Source organism: Microplitis mediator, chromosome 4 (assembly GCF_029852145.1).
Source record: "Microplitis mediator isolate UGA2020A chromosome 4, iyMicMedi2.1, whole genome shotgun sequence".
Taxonomy (NCBI): Eukaryota; Metazoa; Arthropoda; class Insecta; order Hymenoptera; family Braconidae; genus Microplitis; species Microplitis mediator.
In genome coordinates, this window is record NC_079972.1 from 15,947,145 (window position 1) to 15,967,117 (window position 19,973).

The following is a 19,973-nucleotide window of genomic DNA, read 5'->3' on the forward strand; positions in this document are numbered from 1 at the left end:
CAAATGACGCGACACGAATTAAAAAAAAAAATTATTTCCATGCAAATGCTCAATTTCAATTAAAAAAAAAAAAAAATAAATAAAATGACTCGAATTTAAATTTAAAAAACTCAATTTGATTCAAATGACGCGACACGAATTTAAAAAAAAAAAATTAATTCCATGCAAATGCTCAATTTCAATTAAAAAAAAAAAAATAAATAAAATGACTCGAATTTAAATTTAAAAAACTCAATCTGATTCAAATGACGCGACACGAATTAAAAAAAAAAATTATTTCCATGCAAATGCTCAATTTCAATTAAAAAAAAAAAAAAATAAATAAAATGACTCGAATTTAAATTTAAAAAACTCAATTTGATTCAAATGACGCGACACGAATTTAAAAAAAAAAAATTAATTGCATGCAAATGCTCAATTTCAATTAAAAAAAAAAAAAATAAATAAAATGACTCGAATTTAAATTTAAAAAACTCAATTTGATTCAAATGACGCGACACGAATTTAAAAAAAAAAAATTAATTCCATGCAAATGCTCAATTTCAATTAAAAAAAAAAAAATAAATAAAATGACTCGAATTTAAATTTAAAAAACTCAATTTGATTCAAATGACGCGACACGAATTTAAAAAAAAAAAATTAATTCCATGCAAATGCTCAATTTCAATTAAAAAAAAAAAAATAAATAAAATGACTCGAATTTAAATTTAAAAAACTCAATTTGATTCAAATGACGCGACACGAATTTAAAAAAAAAAAATTAATTCCATGCAAATGCTCAATTTCAATTAAAAAAAAAAATATTGATTGAAATGACTTGAATTTAAATTTAAAAAACTGATTGTGATTCAAATGACTCGACACGAATTTAAAAAAAAAAAATTAATTCCATGCAAATGCTCAATTTCAATTAAAAAAAAAAAAATAAATAAAATGACTCGAATTTAAATTTAAAAAACTCAATCTGATTCAAATGACGCGACACGAATTAAAAAAAAAAATTATTTCCATGCAAATGCTCAATTTCAATTAAAAAAAAAAATATTGATGAAAATGACTCGAATTTAAATTTAAAAAACTCAATTTGATTCAAATGACGCGACACGAATTAAAAAAAAAAATTATTTCCATGCAAATGCTCAATTTCAATTAAAAAAAAAAATAAATAAATAAAATGACTCGAATTTAAATTTAAAAAACTCAATTTGATTCAAATGACGCGACACGAATTTAAAAAAAAAAAATTAATTGCATGCAAATGCTCGGGTTGATATTAAAAAATTTAATACGAATGACTCGACTCTAATTTTAAAAAACTCAATTTGATCTAAAGACTCGACTTGAATTCAAAAAAACCGAATTTAATTCAAATGACTCGACTATTAAAAATCTGAATTTGATTTATTGCAAATGGCTCGACTTTAATTAAAAAAAAACTAAATTGAATTCAAAAGACTCGACTATTTAAAACCGTAATGAATTTAAATTAAAGAAAAAAAAAAAAAGATACGGAACCGTTGATAAATATTAAAAAGTGCAATTAAATAAATGGATTATAATGGAGAAGAGAAAAGAGTGACAGAAACTAAAAAACAATAACAAACCTCAACAGAGAAATAACTTTATTTCCCTGCCGAACGATGCCAGTTGATCAGCTGGTAGGATGACAGCTAGCAGTTCATTGAGGCTGGTCAGTGTTCTTTGCTTCCATCCTTCCTTCCCAGTCAAGACATCAGAAAATAATTTTTCCTCGTTGGAATCCATTGATAATCTATCTAAACAATCAACACTAATTAATAAATAAAAATACTGTTGACTTTATTATTGAATGGGGTGGACAAAAAAAATTTAAAAAAAAAATTGATTTTTTCAACTTGCGTAGACGCCGGTTGAAAAAAAAAATTTTGGATAAAAATGACTAATGACGTCATTAAAGAAAAAAAAAAATTAAAAAAAAAAGTCAACAGAATTTTTAAAAATAGTTGAACACGTCGAAAACGATGCGTACACATCGAATGTCGGGTGCTAACTAACCCTTTCCACTCTAGCCCTTAGGACGCTCACTTCACCCCCACTTCACCCCCACTTACTAGTCGCCCAGCGCAGAAAATAATTTCATTGGTACCCTTCTCTCCCTGCGCATGTAGAGGGGATCTCCGGCCAATCGCGCCCTTATCCCCTGACTACCCTCTCCCCCGCTCTCTACCAGCTATGACGCGTTCCTCACACCACCAAGCCCTAAAATCTGATGCAATCATTTTTTTAATTTAATAATTCCTTAATTTTAATTAAATTTTTATGCTTTTTATTCTAAAATCTATTTAATTCACATATAATAATGCATATGCAACTAATTAACGCAAATTCACATGCAAATGAAGCACGCGAACTCGTTTAATTGTCGATTTAAAAGTGTCGGCAATAAAAAAATGTGCTTTAATAATTAAATAAAAATTATTATAGATCTTCTAATGTTCAAATAAGATCTATTTCATTTAATTATTTATATAATTTCGAATTCAGTCAATATGTTTTGATGATATTTAATCAAACGTTAAAGTAATCTAGAATTCAAAATTAAAAGCACAAGTTCAAGTCTAAAAAATCTCCCGCGAGAATAAGTAGCGCGTTTCTCAGTGCGCATGCGATCTACGTTGGAAACAGATCAAAGAAACTTGTCGTTTCTCTACTAAAATACTTGACGTTGATAATAAATTTAATTATCAACCCTAAAAAATTTACTTATTATAATTTAATTAATAAACTAGTTTGTGTGTCCATCAAATTGCTAGTGAAAATATTAAAATGTGCAACAGTGGCCGCAGATCTGTCAACAATCTAACCTAAAGTTCATTTGTCCATAAAAACAAATCGAAGATATCAAGAATAAGACACGAGTAAGTAGTAATTGAACAGTTTACTGATTCAAAATCTATTATTTCATGTTCTTGAATATTCCTGAGTAAAAAGTCAATTTTTGAAATTAATCAATCACAAATTACAACATAATCAATTGTCTTTCTTCTTTCTGAGGGATGAAACTTTTTCTACTTTTATATTTAAATAATTAAACCACGTAAATTTATTACTTTCTAACAAATATTAATTAATAATAATCTTCATTTCAGATATATAACAAAAAACAATAGATATTTTTTCTAAACACACGTTGATTCGTGCCTTCTCACCAAATCAAAGGACTTCTTCTACCCACCACTTCAGCAAGAGGATAACGGCTAATCAATTGAAGCAGCTAAAATTTTATTCTGATTTCAGTAAGTATGCAGTCGTTTCTGGGTTACAGAAAATAATGTTTTTCTTGTATTTTTTTTACTTTCATATATTTTCAGCTGAAGAAAAAAAACGTTTGTAAAGCTTTTCTACTTGAGGCAGTGATCAAAACTAAGATCTTCTAAAATTTTAGTCTGAAAAATGTATCATAGAACAAGACCACATGCATCTGCAATTTAAAAAGCCGAATTTTATTTCTGCAAAATTGATTTTGAATTTCGAAGTTTTCAATGTAAGTGACAAAAAAATCGTTTACTTTTAAAAACAAAAATTTATTTTGAGATACGCGCAGCTCATTCTCGCTGAAAATTTGTTACATTTAAACAGAAATTTAATTCAAAGAAAGACTCGACTTAAACATTCATAAGATAATCTCTTACGATTTACGACTTCAATATAAAAAAAGCTCAATTCAATGCAAATGCAATTAATAGCAACCTGATGGACACTCATACTAGTCCACCAATTAAATTATGACAAATTAATTGTTTAGGGTTAATAATTAAATTTATAATTTACGTCAACTATTTTAGTAGAGAAACGACAAGTTTTTTTTATGTGTTTCCAACGTAGATCGCATGCGCACTGAGAAACGCACGACTTATTCTCGCGGGAGATTTTTTAGACTTGAACTTGAGCTGTTAGTTTTGAATTCAAGATTACTTTAACGTTTGATTAAATATCATCAAAACTTATTCACTGAATTCGAAATTATTTTAATAATCAAATGAAATAGATCTTATTTGAACATTAGAAGATCTATAATAATTTTATTTAATTATTAAAGCACATTTTTTTATTGCCGACACTTTTAAATCGACAATTAAACGAGTTTGCGTGCTTCATTTGCATGTGAATTTGAGTTGATTGGTAAAATATGCATTAATATATGTAAATTAAATAGATTTTAGCATAAAAAACATAAAAATTTCATGAAAATTTTATTAAAAATTAAAGAATTATTAAATTAAAAAAATGATTGCATCAGATTTTAGGGGTGAGGGGAGTGAGGAACGCGTCATAGCTGCTAGAGAGCGGGGGGGGAGTAGCTAGGAGATAAGGGCGCAATTCTCCTCCCCCGCTCTCTAGCAGCTATGACGCGTTCCTCACTCCCCTCACCCCTAAAATCTGATGCAATCATTTTTTTAATTTAATAATTCTTTAATTTTTAATAAAATTTTCATGAAATTTTTATGTTTTTTATGCTAAAATCTATTTAATTTACATATAATAATGCATATTTTACCAATCAACTCAAATTCACATGCAAATGAAGCACGCAAACTCGTTTAATTGTTGATTAAAAAGTCTAGTCGATAAGAAAACGTGCTTTATTACGTTTTGTTATAATTAATTAAACGTTAAAGTTAACGACATTTTAAAACTAACAGCACAAGTGTAAATCCAAAAAATCTCCCGCGAGAATAAGTCGCGCGTTTCTCAGTGCGCATGCGATCTACGTTGGAAACATCAAAGAAACTTGTCGTTTCTCAACAAAAATAGTTGACGTAAATTATAAATTTAATTGTCAACCTTAAAAAATTTAAAATGTCTTGTATTATCTGACGCTGATTGAATTCATAATAAAACAAACCTGTACTGATAATTAATTTTCATTTTTTTTTTATCTATTATTATTTTTATTATTATTCACCGGTATTTCTTGGACAGTCATTGCATAAATAGTGAGGCAGGTACTTCATACAGTAAAATTGGAGATAATCAAATGAGAAGAATGAAAAACCAGCATATGGTATCATGCCCAGTATAGTTGGCCAAAATCCACGATACAATGCCGTTAACCCTCCTTCCTAAAATAATTATATTATGATAAATAAATATAATTATATTTTTTAACTGACTTGTAAAACTCACGTCTTTGAAAATAGACATTACGGTGTGGACAATCCGGTGTAAATATGCTCACCGGTCACTTGAAATGCAAGTCTAGCTCTGATAGTATCCAGAGGATATGCCAGAGGCACTGACGTCACTCCAGCACATAATCCAGCAATAAATTTGTCTCCATGAGAATTTTTACCAAACACCGTTCCTAAATACTGCAATTATTTAATCAGATAACTCATCAACTTAAAATACTGGATTTATAAAAAAATTTGCGCATACCTTTTTGGTAGGAAATTTAATTCTCGACAAACTTGGTCTTATGTATTTTTATCGCATCTTCAATAGTTTAGCCGTTGTTCAAGTTTATTGCATCAGCAAATAAACAATTCTATGAAAATTTTATATTTTATCTGAAACTATGATTCAAATTTTAGAGATACGATAAAAATATACAGATACACTTTTGTAGAGAATTTAATTCTGAGAAAAAAAAATATTTGCACCTTTGTACGTAAACTCAATAGTTGTGATGTAATTTTAGTTCAAGTGGCAGAAAAAATTTACCTGAAATAAAAAATGACCTGGGGTCAAATATCTGTTGTAATAAAATAACTATTTACGTAAATGATTTAAATAACAATAAAAATAAGCATCAAACCTTTTTACATATTTCATATGAGGTATACTGAGTGGCTGCATAAGGAAATATTCTAATCATTTGAGCAAAATTTCCTTTGTAGAGTGCCAGGAATTTTTCTTTCTGAATTATTTCTTTCAGACCGGAAAAAACCCCATGCGAAAATAAACTCATATAAGTTGATGAAAAAAATATATGTGCACATATAATATGAAAATTGTTTTTTGTTATATATCTGAAATGAAGATTATTATTAATTAATATTTGTTAGAAAGTAATAAATTTACGTGGTTTAATTATTTAAATATAAAAGTAGAAAAAGTTTCATCCCTCAGAAAGAAGAAAGACAATTGATTATGTTGTAATTTGTGATTGATTAATTTCAAAAATTGACTTTTTACTCAGGAATATTCAAGAACATGAAATAATAGATTTTGAATCAGTAAACTGTTCAATTACTACTTACTCGTGTCTTATTCTTGATATCTTCGATTTGTTTTTATGGACAAATGAACTTTAGGTTAGATTGTTGACAGATCTGCGGCCACTGTTGCACATTTTAATATTTTCACTAGCAATTTGATGGACACACAAACTAGTTTATTAATTAAATTATAATAAGTAAATTTTTTAGGGTTGATAATTAAATTTATTATCAACGTCAAGTATTTTAGTAGAGAAACGACAAGTTTCTTTGATCTGTTTCCAACGTAGATCGCATGCGCACTGAGAAACGCGCGACTTATTCTCGCGGGAGATTTTTTAGACTTGAACTTGTGCTTTTAATTTTGAATTCTAGATTACTTTAACGTTTGATTAAATATCATCAAAACATATTGACTGAATTCGAAATTATATAAATAATTAAATGAAATAGATCTTATTTGAACATTAGAAGATCTATAATAATTTTATTTAATTATTAAAGCACATTTTTTTATTGCCGACACTTTTAAATCGACAATTAAACGAGTTCGCGTGCTTCATTTGCATGTGAATTTGCGTTAATTAGTTGCATATGCATTATTATATGTGAATTAAATAGATTTTAGAATAAAAAACATAAAAATTTAATTAAAATTAAGGAATTATTAAATTAAAAAAATGATTGCATCAGATTTTAGGGCTTGGTGGTGTGAGGAACGCGTCATAGCTGGTAGAGAGCGGGGGAGAGGGTAGTCAGGGGATAAGGGCGCGATTGGCCGGAAATCCCCTCCACATGCGTAGAGAGGAAAGGGTACCAATGAAATTATTTTCTGCGCTGGGCGACTAGTAAGTGGGGGTGAAGTGGGGGTGAAGTGAGCGTCCTAAGGGCTAGGGTGGAAAGGGTTAGTTAGCACCCGACATTCGATGTGTACGCATCGTTTTCGACGTGTTCAACTATTTTTAAAAATTCTGTTGACTTTTTTTTTTAATTTTTTTTTTTCCTTAATGACGTCATTAGTCATTTTTGAAAAAAATTTTTTTTTTCAACCGGCGTCTACGCAAGTTGAAAAAATCAATTTTTTTTTTAAATTTTTTTTGTCCACCCAATTAAATATACAAGTCAACAGTATTTTTATATATTAATTAGTGTTGATTGTTTAGATAGATTATCAATGGATTCCAACGAGGAAAAATTATTTTCTGATGTCTTGACTGGGAAGGAAGGATGGAACCAAAGAACACTGACCAGCCTCAATGAACTGCTAGCTGTCATCCTACCAGCTGATCAACTGGCATCGTTCGGCAGGGAAATAAAGTTATTTCTCTGTTGAGGTTTGTTATTGTTTTTTAGTTTCTGTCACTCTTTTCTCTTCTCCATTATAATCCATTTATTTAATTGCACTTTTTAATATTTATCAACGGTTCCGTATCTTTTTTTTTTTTTTTCTTTAATTTAAATTCATTACGGTTTTAAATAGTCGAGTCTTTTGAATTCAATTTAGTTTTTTTTAATTAAAGTCGAGCCATTTGCGATAAATCAAATTCAGATTTTTAATAGTCGAGTCATTTGAATTAAATTCGGTTTTTTTGAATTCAAGTCGAGTCTTTAGATCAAATTGAGTTTTTTAAAATTAGAGTCGAGTCATTCGTATTAAATTTTTTAATATCAACCCGAGCATTTGCATGCAATTAATTTTTTTTTTTTAAATTCGTGTCGCGTCATTTGAATCACATTCAGTTTTTTAAATTTAAATTCGAGTCATTTTAATCAATATTTTTTTTTTTAAATTGAAATTGAGCATTTGCATGGAAATAATTTTTTTTTTTTAATTCGTGTCGCGTCATTTGAATCATATTCAGTTTTTTAAATTTAAATTCGAGTCATTTCAATCAATATTTTTTTTTTTAATTGAAATTGAGCATTTGCATGGAAATAATTTTTTTTTTTAATTCGTGTCGCTTCATTTGAATCAAATTGAGTTTTTTAAATTTAAATTCGAGTCATTTTATTTATTTTTTTTTTTTTAATTGAAATTGAGCATTTGCATGGAAATAATTTTTTTTTAAAATTCGTGTCGCGTCATTTGAATCACATTCAGTTTTTTAAATTTAAATTCGAGTCATTTTCATCAATATTTTTTTTTTTAATTGAAATTGAGCATTTGCATGGAATTAATTTTTTTTTTTTAAATTCGTGTCGCGTCATTTGAATCACATTCAGTTTTTTAAATTTAAATTCGAGTCATTTTATTTATTTTTTTTTTTTTTAATTGAAATTGAGCATTTGCATGGAAATAATTTTTTTTTTTAATTCGTGTCGCGTCATTTGAATCAAATTGAGTTTTTTAAATTTAAATTCGAGTCATTTCAATCAATATTTTTTTTTTTAATTGAAATTGAGCATTTGCATGGAAATAATTTTTTTTTTTAATTCGTGTCGAGTCATTTGAATCACATTCAGTTTTTTTTACTTTAAATTCGAGTCATTTCAATCAATATTTTTTTTTTTAATTGAAATTGAGCATTTGCATGGAAATAATTTTTTTTTTTAATTCGTGTCGCGTCATTTGAATCAAATTGAGTTTTTTAAATTTAAATTCGAGTCATTTTATTTATTTTTTTTTTTTTTTAATTGAAATTGAGCATTTGCATTGAATTCAGTTATTTTTTTTTTCTTTTTTTTTTTTTTACTAAAGTCTAGTCGTTTACATTAGTTTTAGTTTTCTTAAATTAAATTCGAGTAGTTAAATTTATTTTAAAATCAGTAGAATCAGTAATATTCGAGTCATTTTTTAATAATTCAATTAATAGGGTGTAAATTCATAAACACATACACACATTAGCTTTTTAAAATTAGATTAACCCACATTTTATTAGAAATAGAGTTACATATTTTTCAACACTTTTTTTTTTCTTTAATAAATCAAATTCGAGTTTTTTTGCAAGTCGAGTCATTTAAATTAGAGCCAGTTTTTTAAAAGTAGAGTCATTCAAATTACAGTAAAAGCATTCGCGTTTAATTCAATTAAAGTAAATTCATTCAATTTTTAAAAATGCCATTTAAATTAAGTTACTTTTTAGAAAGTAGAGTCATTTAGTTATTTGAACTTAGTCTTGGTTTTTTTTTTTTTTTTTTTTTTTTCAAATTCATTTTAATTAGAGTCTTTTGAATCACAAGCAGTACTAACCGAGTAAACTTTTTTTTTCTTTTTCTTATAAATTAAATAACTTCCTTCTGGAGTTATCATTTTTTTTTTTTTAATTTAACATGGGGTATAGATTGATTTTTTATCAATAGCCTTCTGCTGTTGACAATTTAAACACACCATTTTTTACCCACCTCACACACATAAATACGCACTTTGCGTATACCCAACTCACTCCCTTGTATTGCTAGGATAATTTTTAATTTTTAAATCGGGGTAATTAGATTAATTAGTGGACCAGTAATAGGTTTTTCGTTGAGAGTATTCTCTCAGTAGAATCACGCGTTAAATTCTAGAATCAACCAACCCTTCCCCAACAATTGCCACTCTTACCCTTTTTTTTATTTTTAATTAATTCGTATTGGGTTTTTTTCCGCGAAATGGGATATTGGTCTAGTGATTTAGCTGGGGGTTTATGGGTATTAGGGATTATAAGGACACTTGGTTCTTATAATTTAGGTCAAATTAAATTCACGCGAATTAGAGTCTAAAAATATATATCGCTCTATAGATCTTAAAGGCGAAAAATATTGTTACGCTGTTATGGGTGGCCAACCATAACAGCGTATATAAAATATTTTTTTTATACATTAAAACTTAAAAAAAATTTATTTTTTTCATTTTTTAATGCATAAAAAGCTGAAAAAAGAAATTTTCCCTGATCAGTTTTAATTTTTAATGGATTATTCTGTCCCACCCTTTGAGTACCCGGGTGCGATTTGGGTGCCGGTCTCAATCCATAAAAAATTTTTCTGATCATAACTTTTCTTTTTTAAGTGTTTAAGTGTCTATAGAGCGGTGTGTATTTTTCATTTATTATTATTATTATTATTTAAATAATTAGAGTCACTTTTGCTGCGTTAATTAATAAGTTAGTAACTATAGAAGGGGAATAATATAGGACTGGGGTTTTAATGTCACTAGACTGATCGGGGAAGTAGATTAATTAAATAACTTGGGTTTTTTTTAAATTAGAGTCACCTTATCCCTTTTTTATAAGAGTGGTGATTTACCCCCCTCCCCCTTTTTTTTTTAAATTCAATTATTAGCGTCACGTTTTATTAGATATTTAAGTTACTGGTCCAGGGGTTTTGAAATTAGAATCAATTTTGCATAGGGTTTATTTTTTAGCTTAAATTCACATACACCCTCCCTTACACTACCCACTGAGACTCTGTTCATCTTCAATGAAATCGAGTCATACCTTACACGTCGCCGTAAGTTGAGGTTACTCACAACCTCGCTTACGGCGACTTTAATTCACACACCAATCTATACCCCTAATATTTTCACCCTTAAATTCATAAATGTAGATTTAAATTAAAAAAGACACCTGGTACTCGATCAGGTGTCAATAGCTGTAGAGTCTTGAGTTTACTCGTTAGCATTGCTTGTATGTAGTATTAATTTGACTAGAGTCACATTAAAAATCTTTTTTTTTTTTTTTTTTTTCTTTAATAATATATTAAATTTGAATGGCATTTCCGCGTAAAATAAAACCCTGGCACTAGGTCAGGCGGTCGCGTTATTTAATTGTTAGTTTTTTTGTAATATAAATCTTGATCTTCTGAGCTGGTACGCATAACCCTCCGGTTCGATCGATGTCGATCCTCATTGGTCGTATACTCTAAGAATATCTATCATTATCATGTTATTATCGGTATTTTCATTATTATTGTTGCTGCCATAATTAATATCAATACCATTATCATTTTATATAATGATAGTGTAATTGGCCCTGGCAGGTCACATTACACAATTGATATTAATATTGACTGCAATGGTTTTATTGATGATATCATAATGATGTGATTTTATAGTGACTTTTGTGTGCGATCAAAACGGGGATTCGATTTATCGATTGGCTGGTGGCCTAATGCTACACATACGGTTCGGTTTTGATGGAAATATATTACGTAGTTTTTATTATCGTTTTAAAAAACAGTAAAACACACATACACACACTTTTTCATCACACATGTATTTACACCCCAATTATTTTTTTTTTAATTTCAATTTTATAAATTTAGAATCATTTAAATTAAAGTCATTTTCACAGAACTAGAGTCATTTTAAGTAGTTAAATTTTTTATCATTATCTAAGTTGAGTCATTTAATTTAGTGTTAATTTATTAGAGGTAGAATCAGTTTTTAAAAAGTAGAGTCACTTAAATTAGAGCTAGTTTTCCATTTTTTATTTCAATTAACTGATTAACTCAATGTAAATGCTCATTTACGTCTAATTTTTTTGTCAATTCGAGTCATTTTTAAACAGTAGAGTCACTTAATTTACCATCAATTTATCTGAAGTAGAGTCAGTTTTGTTTTTCCCACTAATCGAAACTTGGCATTAGGTCAAGTTACCCTATCGTTTTTTAAATTTAAATTTTTAATTGATATCGATCCACTTTGATCGTTTACTCTGAGAATATCTATTATCATCACGTTGTTATCGGTATTATCATTATTATTGTTGCTGCCATAATTAATATCAATACCAATATCATTTTATAATGATAGTGTAATTGGCCCTGGCAGGTCACATTACACAATTGATATTAATATTGACTGCAATGGTTTTATTGATGATATTGATAATGATGTGATATAATAGTAATTTTTGTGTGCGGTCGAAAAGTGGTTCGATTTTAATTAATTAATTTCGTGTAAATGCTCATTCACCCTCAATTGTTTTTTTCGTTATCTAAGTCGAGTCATTTTGAAAGCAGTCGAGTAATTTAATTTAGCGTCAATTTATTAAAAGTAAAATCAGTTTTTAAAACGTAGAGTCACTTAAATTAGAGCTAGTTTTATATTTTTTATTACAATTGATTCATTTAATGTAAATGCTCATTTTCGCCTAATTTTATTTTATCGTTATTTAATTCGAGTAATTTTTGAGTCAGTCGAGTCCTTTAATTTAACGTCATTTTGATAGAAATAGAGTCAGCTTTTAAAAAGTAGAGTCATTTGAGTTAGAGCCATTTTTTTTAACTTTTTTTTTTTTTTATTTAAATTTATTAATTAACTTAATGTAAATGCTCATTCACTTCTAATTTTTTTATCGTTATTCAATTCGAGTCATTTTTAAACAGTAGAGTCACTTAATTTATCATCAATTTATCTGAAGTAGAGTCAGTTTTGTTTTTCCCTCTAATCGAGACTTGGCATTAGGTCAAGTTACCCTATCGTTTTTTAAATTCCAATTTTTAATTGATATCGATCCACTTTTGTCGTATACTCTAAGAATATCTATTATCATCACGTTGTTATCGGTATTATCATTATTATTGTTGCTGCCATTATTAATATCAATACCATTATCATTTTATAATGATAGTGTAATTGGCCCTGGCAGGTCACATTACACAATTGATATTAATATTGACTGCAATGGTTTTATTGATGATATTGATAATGATGTGATATAATAGTAATTTTTGTGTGCGGTCGAAAAGGGGTTCGATTTCAATTAATTAATTTCATGTAAATGCTCATTCACTCTCAGTTTTTTTTATCGTTATCTAAGTCGAGTCATTTTTGAAATAGTAGAGTCACTTAAATAGGAACCATTTTTTTATTTTTTTTATTTTCATCGATTAATTCAATGTGAATGTACTTGTCCTCCCCCCCCCCCCCCCCTGTTTTTTAAAATTAAAGTTATGGAAATTTGAGTCACTTTTATAATAGTAGAGTCACTTCAATTAGAGTCATTTTTTTAACAGTCGAGTCATTTTTTTAATTCAATTCATTTTTTATACAATTAAAGTCATTTTTTTAGAATTAGAGTCATTTTTTTTTTTCTGAAAGTAGATTCAAGTTTATTAGAGTCATTATTTTTCAAAAGTAGAGTCACTTTTATTAGAGATTTTTGCAGAAGTAGAGTCATTGTTTTTAGAGTCAGTTTTTTTTCTCCAATTACTGAATTAATTTATTGCAACTGGTCAGGTTACCCTATAGTTTTTTAAATTTTTATTTTTAATCTATGCTGATCTTCTGAGCTGGTATGCATAACCCTCCGGTTTGATCGATGTCGATCCTCTTTTATCGTATACTCTAAGAATATCTATCATTATCACGTTGTTATCGGTATTATCATTATTATTGTTGCTGCCATAATTAATATCAATACCATTATCATTTTAAAATGATAGTGTAATTGGCCCTAACAGGTCACATTACACAATTGATATTAATATTGACTGCAATGGTTTTATTGATGATATCATAATGATGTGATATTATAGTGACTTTTGTGTGCGATCAAAACGGGGAGTCGATTTATCGGTTGGCTGGTGGCCTAATGCTACACGTACAGTTCAGTTTTATTAGCATTATTATTTTGAAAACATAAAATAAAACAAGATACGAGAACCGCCCCGACATGTTTAATCATAATCTTTTTTTTTTTTTAGGTTTAGAAATCAACATTTTGTTTTTTTTTTTTACAGATTTCTCATTGTTCCGTAATTTCACCACGATTTTTTTTTTATTTTATAATTTTTTTTTATTTTTTAGGTTCTGACGCATAATTTTTTTCTAATTTTTTTCAAGATTTCGGAGACTTACCTAATCCTCACCCTATTGAAGTTACTCGGGCTTTCAATTGAATTTTGTTCTTTTTTCTAAATATTTTTTTTTTTCAGGTTTAGGTACATAATTTGGATTTACTTTTTAGTAGATCTTATACGACATGTCTAAGCTAGAGTCTACTGGAATCTATTCTGACATGACTGGTCTATGAGGACCAGAATAATTTCAAGGACAGTGATGCTGTTGAGTATCGAAGACAAGGTGGTCCAGATCCAAGGACACACCGCCGCTCTAATTATTTTTTTCTGGTGCATATTTATTTCTACATCCTTCTTTTTTTTCATAGTAATATATATGCCCGGTATTAATCTATTGGGGTATATATTTTAGTTTCAGATCCAGTCAACAAGAAGGATGTCCAACTTGAAGGATGCCCATGGATGCCAAGGACCAAGAGGAGGACCAGGACCAGGACCAGGAAGAAGAAGATTAATTATTAATTTAATTTAAGCTTAATTTTAGTTTCTTTTATATAATTATTGTAATATGGTGTGAGTGTGATGGGTGATACAGGAGTGATTTATAATTTAAGATTTTAATTTATAATTTTTTTTTGTAAGAATGAGTACGAGTGGCATGTTTTTATTATTGCTTGGCTTGTGCATGGTTTTTGTTTTTTTTAATTCGGGTTTGATTGCATGGTTTGGGTTGTTTATGTTTAATTTAATTTTTTCCCCTTTTCCCATTACCTCTTATTTTTAAGTTAGTATGATTATTATTTAATTTTAATTTAATTGTATGCTGAATGTGTGTGATGTTGTATATTGCGATATTCGGGCCTGGATATTATTTTTAAGTCTTAATTTTAAGAAATTTTATTTATATAATTTTAGTATTTTTATTCTTTATGTATTTATTTTTGTAATTTTGTACTGTATAACATTTTGTATTTATTGTCATTTAGCTTTTTTTTGGTCACCAATCGAGTGACCACTGTGTTGGTCGGGTTTTATCACTGATAAAATCCTCCGATTTAAACCGATAGATTCCGGGTCTATCGGATTTTTATCGGAGTATTTTATCAGTGTTGAGGTTTCCCAAACGGGCTATTTTCTTTCTACCAAAAGAAAATAGCTTAGACCACTACAATTGTATTTCTAAAAAAATACAATTGTAGGTGAATGCGCACAGTATAGGAAGTCGGTCCTCAGCCGCTTTTTTTTTTTTTTTTTTAAATAATAAATTTTTACTTTTATTATTTTTAATCGAGCATTTATAATTGAAAAAAAAACCTTTCCCTTTATTTTTAATTAAATATTTTAGTATATAAGTAGAAATAAGTATATATAAGAAAGTGAGAAATAACTATAGTTAAAAAGAAGCCGAAGAATTCTTATAAACGCAGGTAAATATTATAAATAATAAACATTTATGCAGTTAAATAAACGAAAAAAATATGAATTATGAAAAAAAATATATATTTATGCATATATATTATGGATAATTTTGTTTTTATTATTATTTATATTTTTCATTTGCTTCTTTACAAAAATATTTATTTCTCGTATGACATTTGTTGTACAGAAAATAAATATTATTGTAAAGAAGCAAATTAAAAAAATAAATATTAATTTATATATATATATATTTATATATATTTTAAAAAGAAAAAAAAATCTCCACAGAGATTCTGGAAAAGATCTTCTGGAAAATTTTTTATTTTTTTAAATGTTTGCGCATGCGCGCTAGAACATAGGTTTTCAGTAGCTTTTTTTTTATTAATTCTAATTTTCCTATAGTGAGCAATTCTGATTTAAATAAGAAAATACCTCTCTTTTATTTTAAATTTAATATTTTATTTATTAATGTATGTATGTAATTAATTATAAATAAATAAAATATACAAACTTATATTCATTTAATAGTAATAAATATCAAAGAAAGTACAAAATGAGAACAAAATATCATTAAAAAACTTTTTCTGGGTGACTAAATGTAAATTTTTAAATGTTCGCGCATGCGCATTGATAAAACTATACATTCCCACTTATTGACAAGTGTATGTATGTAAAAAGTCTGTCCTCAGTCACCTTGTTTATTAATAATAAATTTTTATTTCAATTGTTGAGAATTATTATTATTATTTTTTTTTTTAAACTTTTTCTTTCTCTCTAATTAAATATTTAATTTTACAAATAAAACCAAGTGAATTTTAAAAACCAAAAATAATGTTTACATAACACACATCCAAACACACACACAAAAACATCGACATATAATGAAAACTCGATTTTCGAAAATCGTATCGAAACCAATAACTTCCCTTTTTTTGAAAATTTGCAATTTTCATAGCGAGAAGTTAATAATAGTTATCTCCTTTTTTTGAGCATGCGCAGATTAAAATTTAGAGCGCCTGTGCCAAAGAAATATGCCAGCGAACACGGGCATACATATAAGTTTATACGCATGCGAATCGATAAGAAGCGCGATTCATATTTCATTTGTTTTTCATTCTCTTGTTTATAATTTTTTTATTTTCATTCTTTAACAATCGAATTATATTACAGTGTAGTTGTCTGTCTGTCTGTTTATCGTTTTTTCCTGTTTAAAAATAATCCCAGTAAATTTATCAAACATTCATTTATTTGATGAAATCAAAGGGTTTTAGTTTTTAAAAAATGAGCGGTAAGATTTAAAAAAATAAAATTTTATTTTATATTAACACTTAATAAGCTTTTGCAGATTATTTAAAAAAAACAAATGAGTTTATGCGTCGTATTTGTTCTGTTGATGCAAAAACACCGAGAGATACATCTTTGAATGATGATGAAGCGCTTATTAGACGGACTCTCGAGTATTTTTCATACTCGGAGCTTTCAACGATAGGGGTTTTAAAAAAAAGTTCAGACAAAGCGATTGAGTTGATAAACAAAGGCAATGAAGCTTTTATAAAATCACCCCAGTCTATGTCAACAGTTGAAATATATACGGAAGCTCTTGCAAATGTACCAGATTCAAATAATGAATTACTGGCGCGATGTTACGCTAACCGATCAGCAGTGCTTTGTAACTGCAAATTTTATAAAGATTCATTGAAAGACATTGATAAAGCTTTAGATATAGGATATCCTGACCATCTGAAATCTAAATTATACGCGCGTCGTGCTAAAAATCTATCCTCAATAGATCCAAAAATGCACAAAGAAATAAAAAAAGATGTTGCCAGTGCTCAGTACTGGATGGAAAAAATCGACAATGATGCTGATAAAAACAAAATTCGAAACTCTTTGAATGATCTTAAAAAAAATGATAAAAAAGCTTCTGTTAATTATGACACTGATTTAAATGTACCTGCGATACCTCTGGATAATGATAAAATACTGCGAGCTTCAAGTGCCATCGCTTTTAAATATTCCGAAGAATTTGGCAGACATGTCGTCGCAACTAGAGACATTGAAGCTGGTGAATCTCTTAGCATGCAAAAAATTTATGCGTCAACTCTTCTGTCAGATTGCTGTTATACGCGTTGTTGGAACTGCTCAAAACAAGCTCGCTCCAGTGTTCCATGTCCAAAATGCACTAGTGTCATATTTTGCGATGAAATTTGTCGTGACTCTGCTTGGAATGAGTACCATGACATTGAGTGTAAAGTAATTTCTGCAATGCCTGTTAAATCAATTACTAATACAGATATCATAGGATTGAGAGTTACTATAAAAGCCTACAAGGAAGCCGGTGATTTGTCTTCACTAAGAAAAAATCTAAAAGAAATTGATTCTCTAACTGGTAAATTAATAAATAAATAAACTTTTGTAAATTGTTATTTATTTTATTAATTTTTTAAATTACTTTAGATCCAATCACTCGAGGCTTTACTGAAAGTGCTTTTGATGAAACAAAATATGCGAGTGTTTATACATTACATCGAAGATTAAGTACATTGGAAGAAAGATCGATCTACTGCGTAAAATCTGCTTACATTCTTCAATACTTGGCAGCAGTAACACAAATCTTAGGAGGTAAAAAGTTTAATAATTATCAGGATTTTCTAAATGATGAGTTGGCTGTTTTTTTGGGAGCATTACTTTTTAGAAATATGGTGATAACAACACAAAATGCTATCAAGGTAAGGTTTTTAATTGAAATAATTAATCTTTTTGTTTTTTTTTATTTTTTATTTATCGTTTATTTGATGCAGACATTGTTTATGAATCGTCCAGATGGTTACGAAGAGTGTTGCTACATACTGATGCCACTAGTTTGTCTCTACAATCATAGCTGTGATGAAAATGTAATAGCTTGTGTTGATCGTGATATCAATACCGTATGTGCTGTTGACATGGTCAAAAAAGGTCAACAATTATTCATTAATTATGGGCAGCGATATTTAAATTTTCCAACAATCGCGAGAAGACAACACTTGAAAAATTATTTTGACTTTACGTGTGAATGCAACGCCTGTGTCCGTAATTGGGGCCCTGGTACAAAGTTTCCGTCTTATTGCGATCTATCGATACCTCGTGAAATTAAAAATAATCTTGCAGGTATTGAAATGAAAATTATACAGCTAGCAATCAATCAGAAGATATTTATCCATCATGATGTCCAAGATCAATTTCGTTACTTTTATAAAACATTAGAAAAACTTTTAATATCTGCATTAAATACTTACGGTAAGTGTACTGACCACATGTCCTATCAAGTCAAAGACTGGAAACTTTTGCTTATTCGTTTGTATTCTAAATCCAATGATATTATTTATGATCCAAACTTTTGTTTTATGGTTTAAATTATACTCAGCTCGACTTTCGTGATTTTATAATTACAGAGTTAAATAAAAATTAACACAATCCACAATTTGAAATAATTATTTTTTTTTTAGGTCTACCAATTCTAGTTCCACATGCTTCGATCTAAAAAAATTCATTTAATATTTTATTTTAATTTTTGCTGTTACAGAAATTACTTGATTAATTACTTTGTATATATTTGAAAGACCGCTGACAACTTTTCCAAAAACGACGGATTTATTATCCAGCACTTGTAACTTTTTAAAAGTTAAATTAAATTTTGAATCATTTGCACTCTTATCAGTATCATACAAAGTTGAAACAACTCCTGGGCCATCATGTTTAATTTTGAAATTTTCATTATCAAAGTCACCGTAAATTGAGGCGCCTCCGCTACCATTTAATTCAGTTACGTCACCTCCCTGACACAAATATCCGTAAATAATTATGTGAAATGGTGTGTTTTTATAAGACAATCCATCTCTTGTTCCTAAACAATATGCCAAAAAATTACCGCACGTTTTAGGAACAACGTCATTGAACAATTCTATTATTATTTTTCCCAAAATTAATTTTGATTCTTCTAATTGCAGCTCAAAGTAACAACGCGGCCGCTGTTTTAAATTTTTTATAACATTTATTAACTCTGTTGAAGTTTTTAAATTCTCAGCCATCAAACATTTCGTGATACTTTAAAAAAAATAAATAAAATAAACATCAAATCGATACTAATTATTCAATAAACTTACACCTTATAAAGTTTTGATTTATTTTTACGTTTTTTATTGTCAACTATTTTGTTTCGGTTATAAATTTTTTCAAGCCGATCGTATATTTCTTTATTCTGTTCATCTATTTTAATATACTCTTGTCTCTTAGCTTCATATCTATTATGAAGTTCATCTTCTTCAGGAACTTTTCTCCAACAATCTACTCTGCCCTATAAATAAATCTATAATTATTTATTTTAAATAATTTAAAATTATTACAAACTTTTGTCTGAGAAATGACGTAAAGTTTTTTCAACAACTCAAAATTTTCTCTGTCAATCTCAAAAATTCTTCTGACTTCAGCTTCAAGAACTTGCGGCTTATAAACATCTTCCAGCCTTAATTTAATCGGTTTATTATTAATCATCGCTTTGATATGATCGTAATTCATTTTCACAAATAATTAATTTTTTAAAAACAATTTTTCTTAAATTTTGCACTTTTTTTTTTTTATTTAACTATCGGTAAATAT

The 19,973-nt window shown here is 28.1% G+C and overlaps 2 protein-coding genes, 1 long non-coding RNA gene and 1 pseudogene across 3 annotated transcripts; 2 read left to right on the plus strand and 2 right to left on the minus strand.

Annotated features, from left to right (window-relative positions):
* Positions 1-1,605: 1,605 nt before the first annotated feature.
* On the minus strand, positions 1,606-5,814 carry LOC130667238 (solute carrier family 25 member 16-like; annotated as a pseudogene).
* Positions 2,662-3,723, plus strand: LOC130666601 (uncharacterized). The gene is made up of 3 exons (XR_008989712.1): positions 2,662-2,897; positions 3,129-3,275; positions 3,351-3,723. It is a non-coding gene; the product is annotated as an uncharacterized LOC130666601 (long non-coding RNA).
* Positions 5,815-16,436: 10,622 nt separating the features above from the next.
* On the plus strand, positions 16,437-18,730 carry LOC130666598 (SET and MYND domain-containing protein 4-like). The gene is made up of 4 exons (XM_057467747.1): positions 16,437-16,626; positions 16,684-17,727; positions 17,796-18,067; positions 18,140-18,730. The coding sequence occupies exons 1-4, from the start codon at positions 16,620-16,622 to the stop codon at positions 18,728-18,730; spliced, it is 1,914 nt and encodes a 637-aa protein (XP_057323730.1). The 5' UTR covers positions 16,437-16,619.
* LOC130666599 (peptidyl-prolyl cis-trans isomerase-like) lies at positions 18,719-19,911 on the minus strand. Its single transcript, XM_057467748.1, has 4 exons — positions 19,725-19,911; positions 19,481-19,671; positions 18,920-19,421; positions 18,719-18,854 (listed from the first exon to the last, which is right to left on the minus strand). Exons 1-4 carry the CDS (start codon positions 19,890-19,892, stop codon positions 18,783-18,785), a joined length of 933 nt encoding a protein of 310 aa, XP_057323731.1. The 5' UTR covers positions 19,893-19,911; the 3' UTR covers positions 18,719-18,782.
* Positions 19,912-19,973: the final 62 nt, after the last annotated feature.

Bases quoted from the DNA above. Each gene is read 5' to 3' on its own strand.
- LOC130666598 (XM_057467747.1), top strand. The intron at 17,728-17,795 runs GTAAATTAATAA...AAATTACTTTAG, and splicing joins AGAAATTGATTCTCTAACTG to ATCCAATCACTCGAGGCTTT. The intron at 18,068-18,139 runs GTAAGGTTTTTA...TATTTGATGCAG, and splicing joins CAACACAAAATGCTATCAAG to ACATTGTTTATGAATCGTCC.
- LOC130666599 (XM_057467748.1), bottom strand. From the start codon at position 19,892: ATGAATTACGATCATATCAAAGCGATGATTAATAATAAACCGATTAAA. The intron at 19,672-19,724 runs GTTTGTAATAAT...ATTTATTTATAG, and splicing joins ACGTCATTTCTCAGACAAAA to GGCAGAGTAGATTGTTGGAG. The intron at 18,855-18,919 runs GTAATTAATCAA...GAATTTTTTTAG, and splicing joins GTCTTTCAAATATATACAAA to ATCGAAGCATGTGGAACTAG.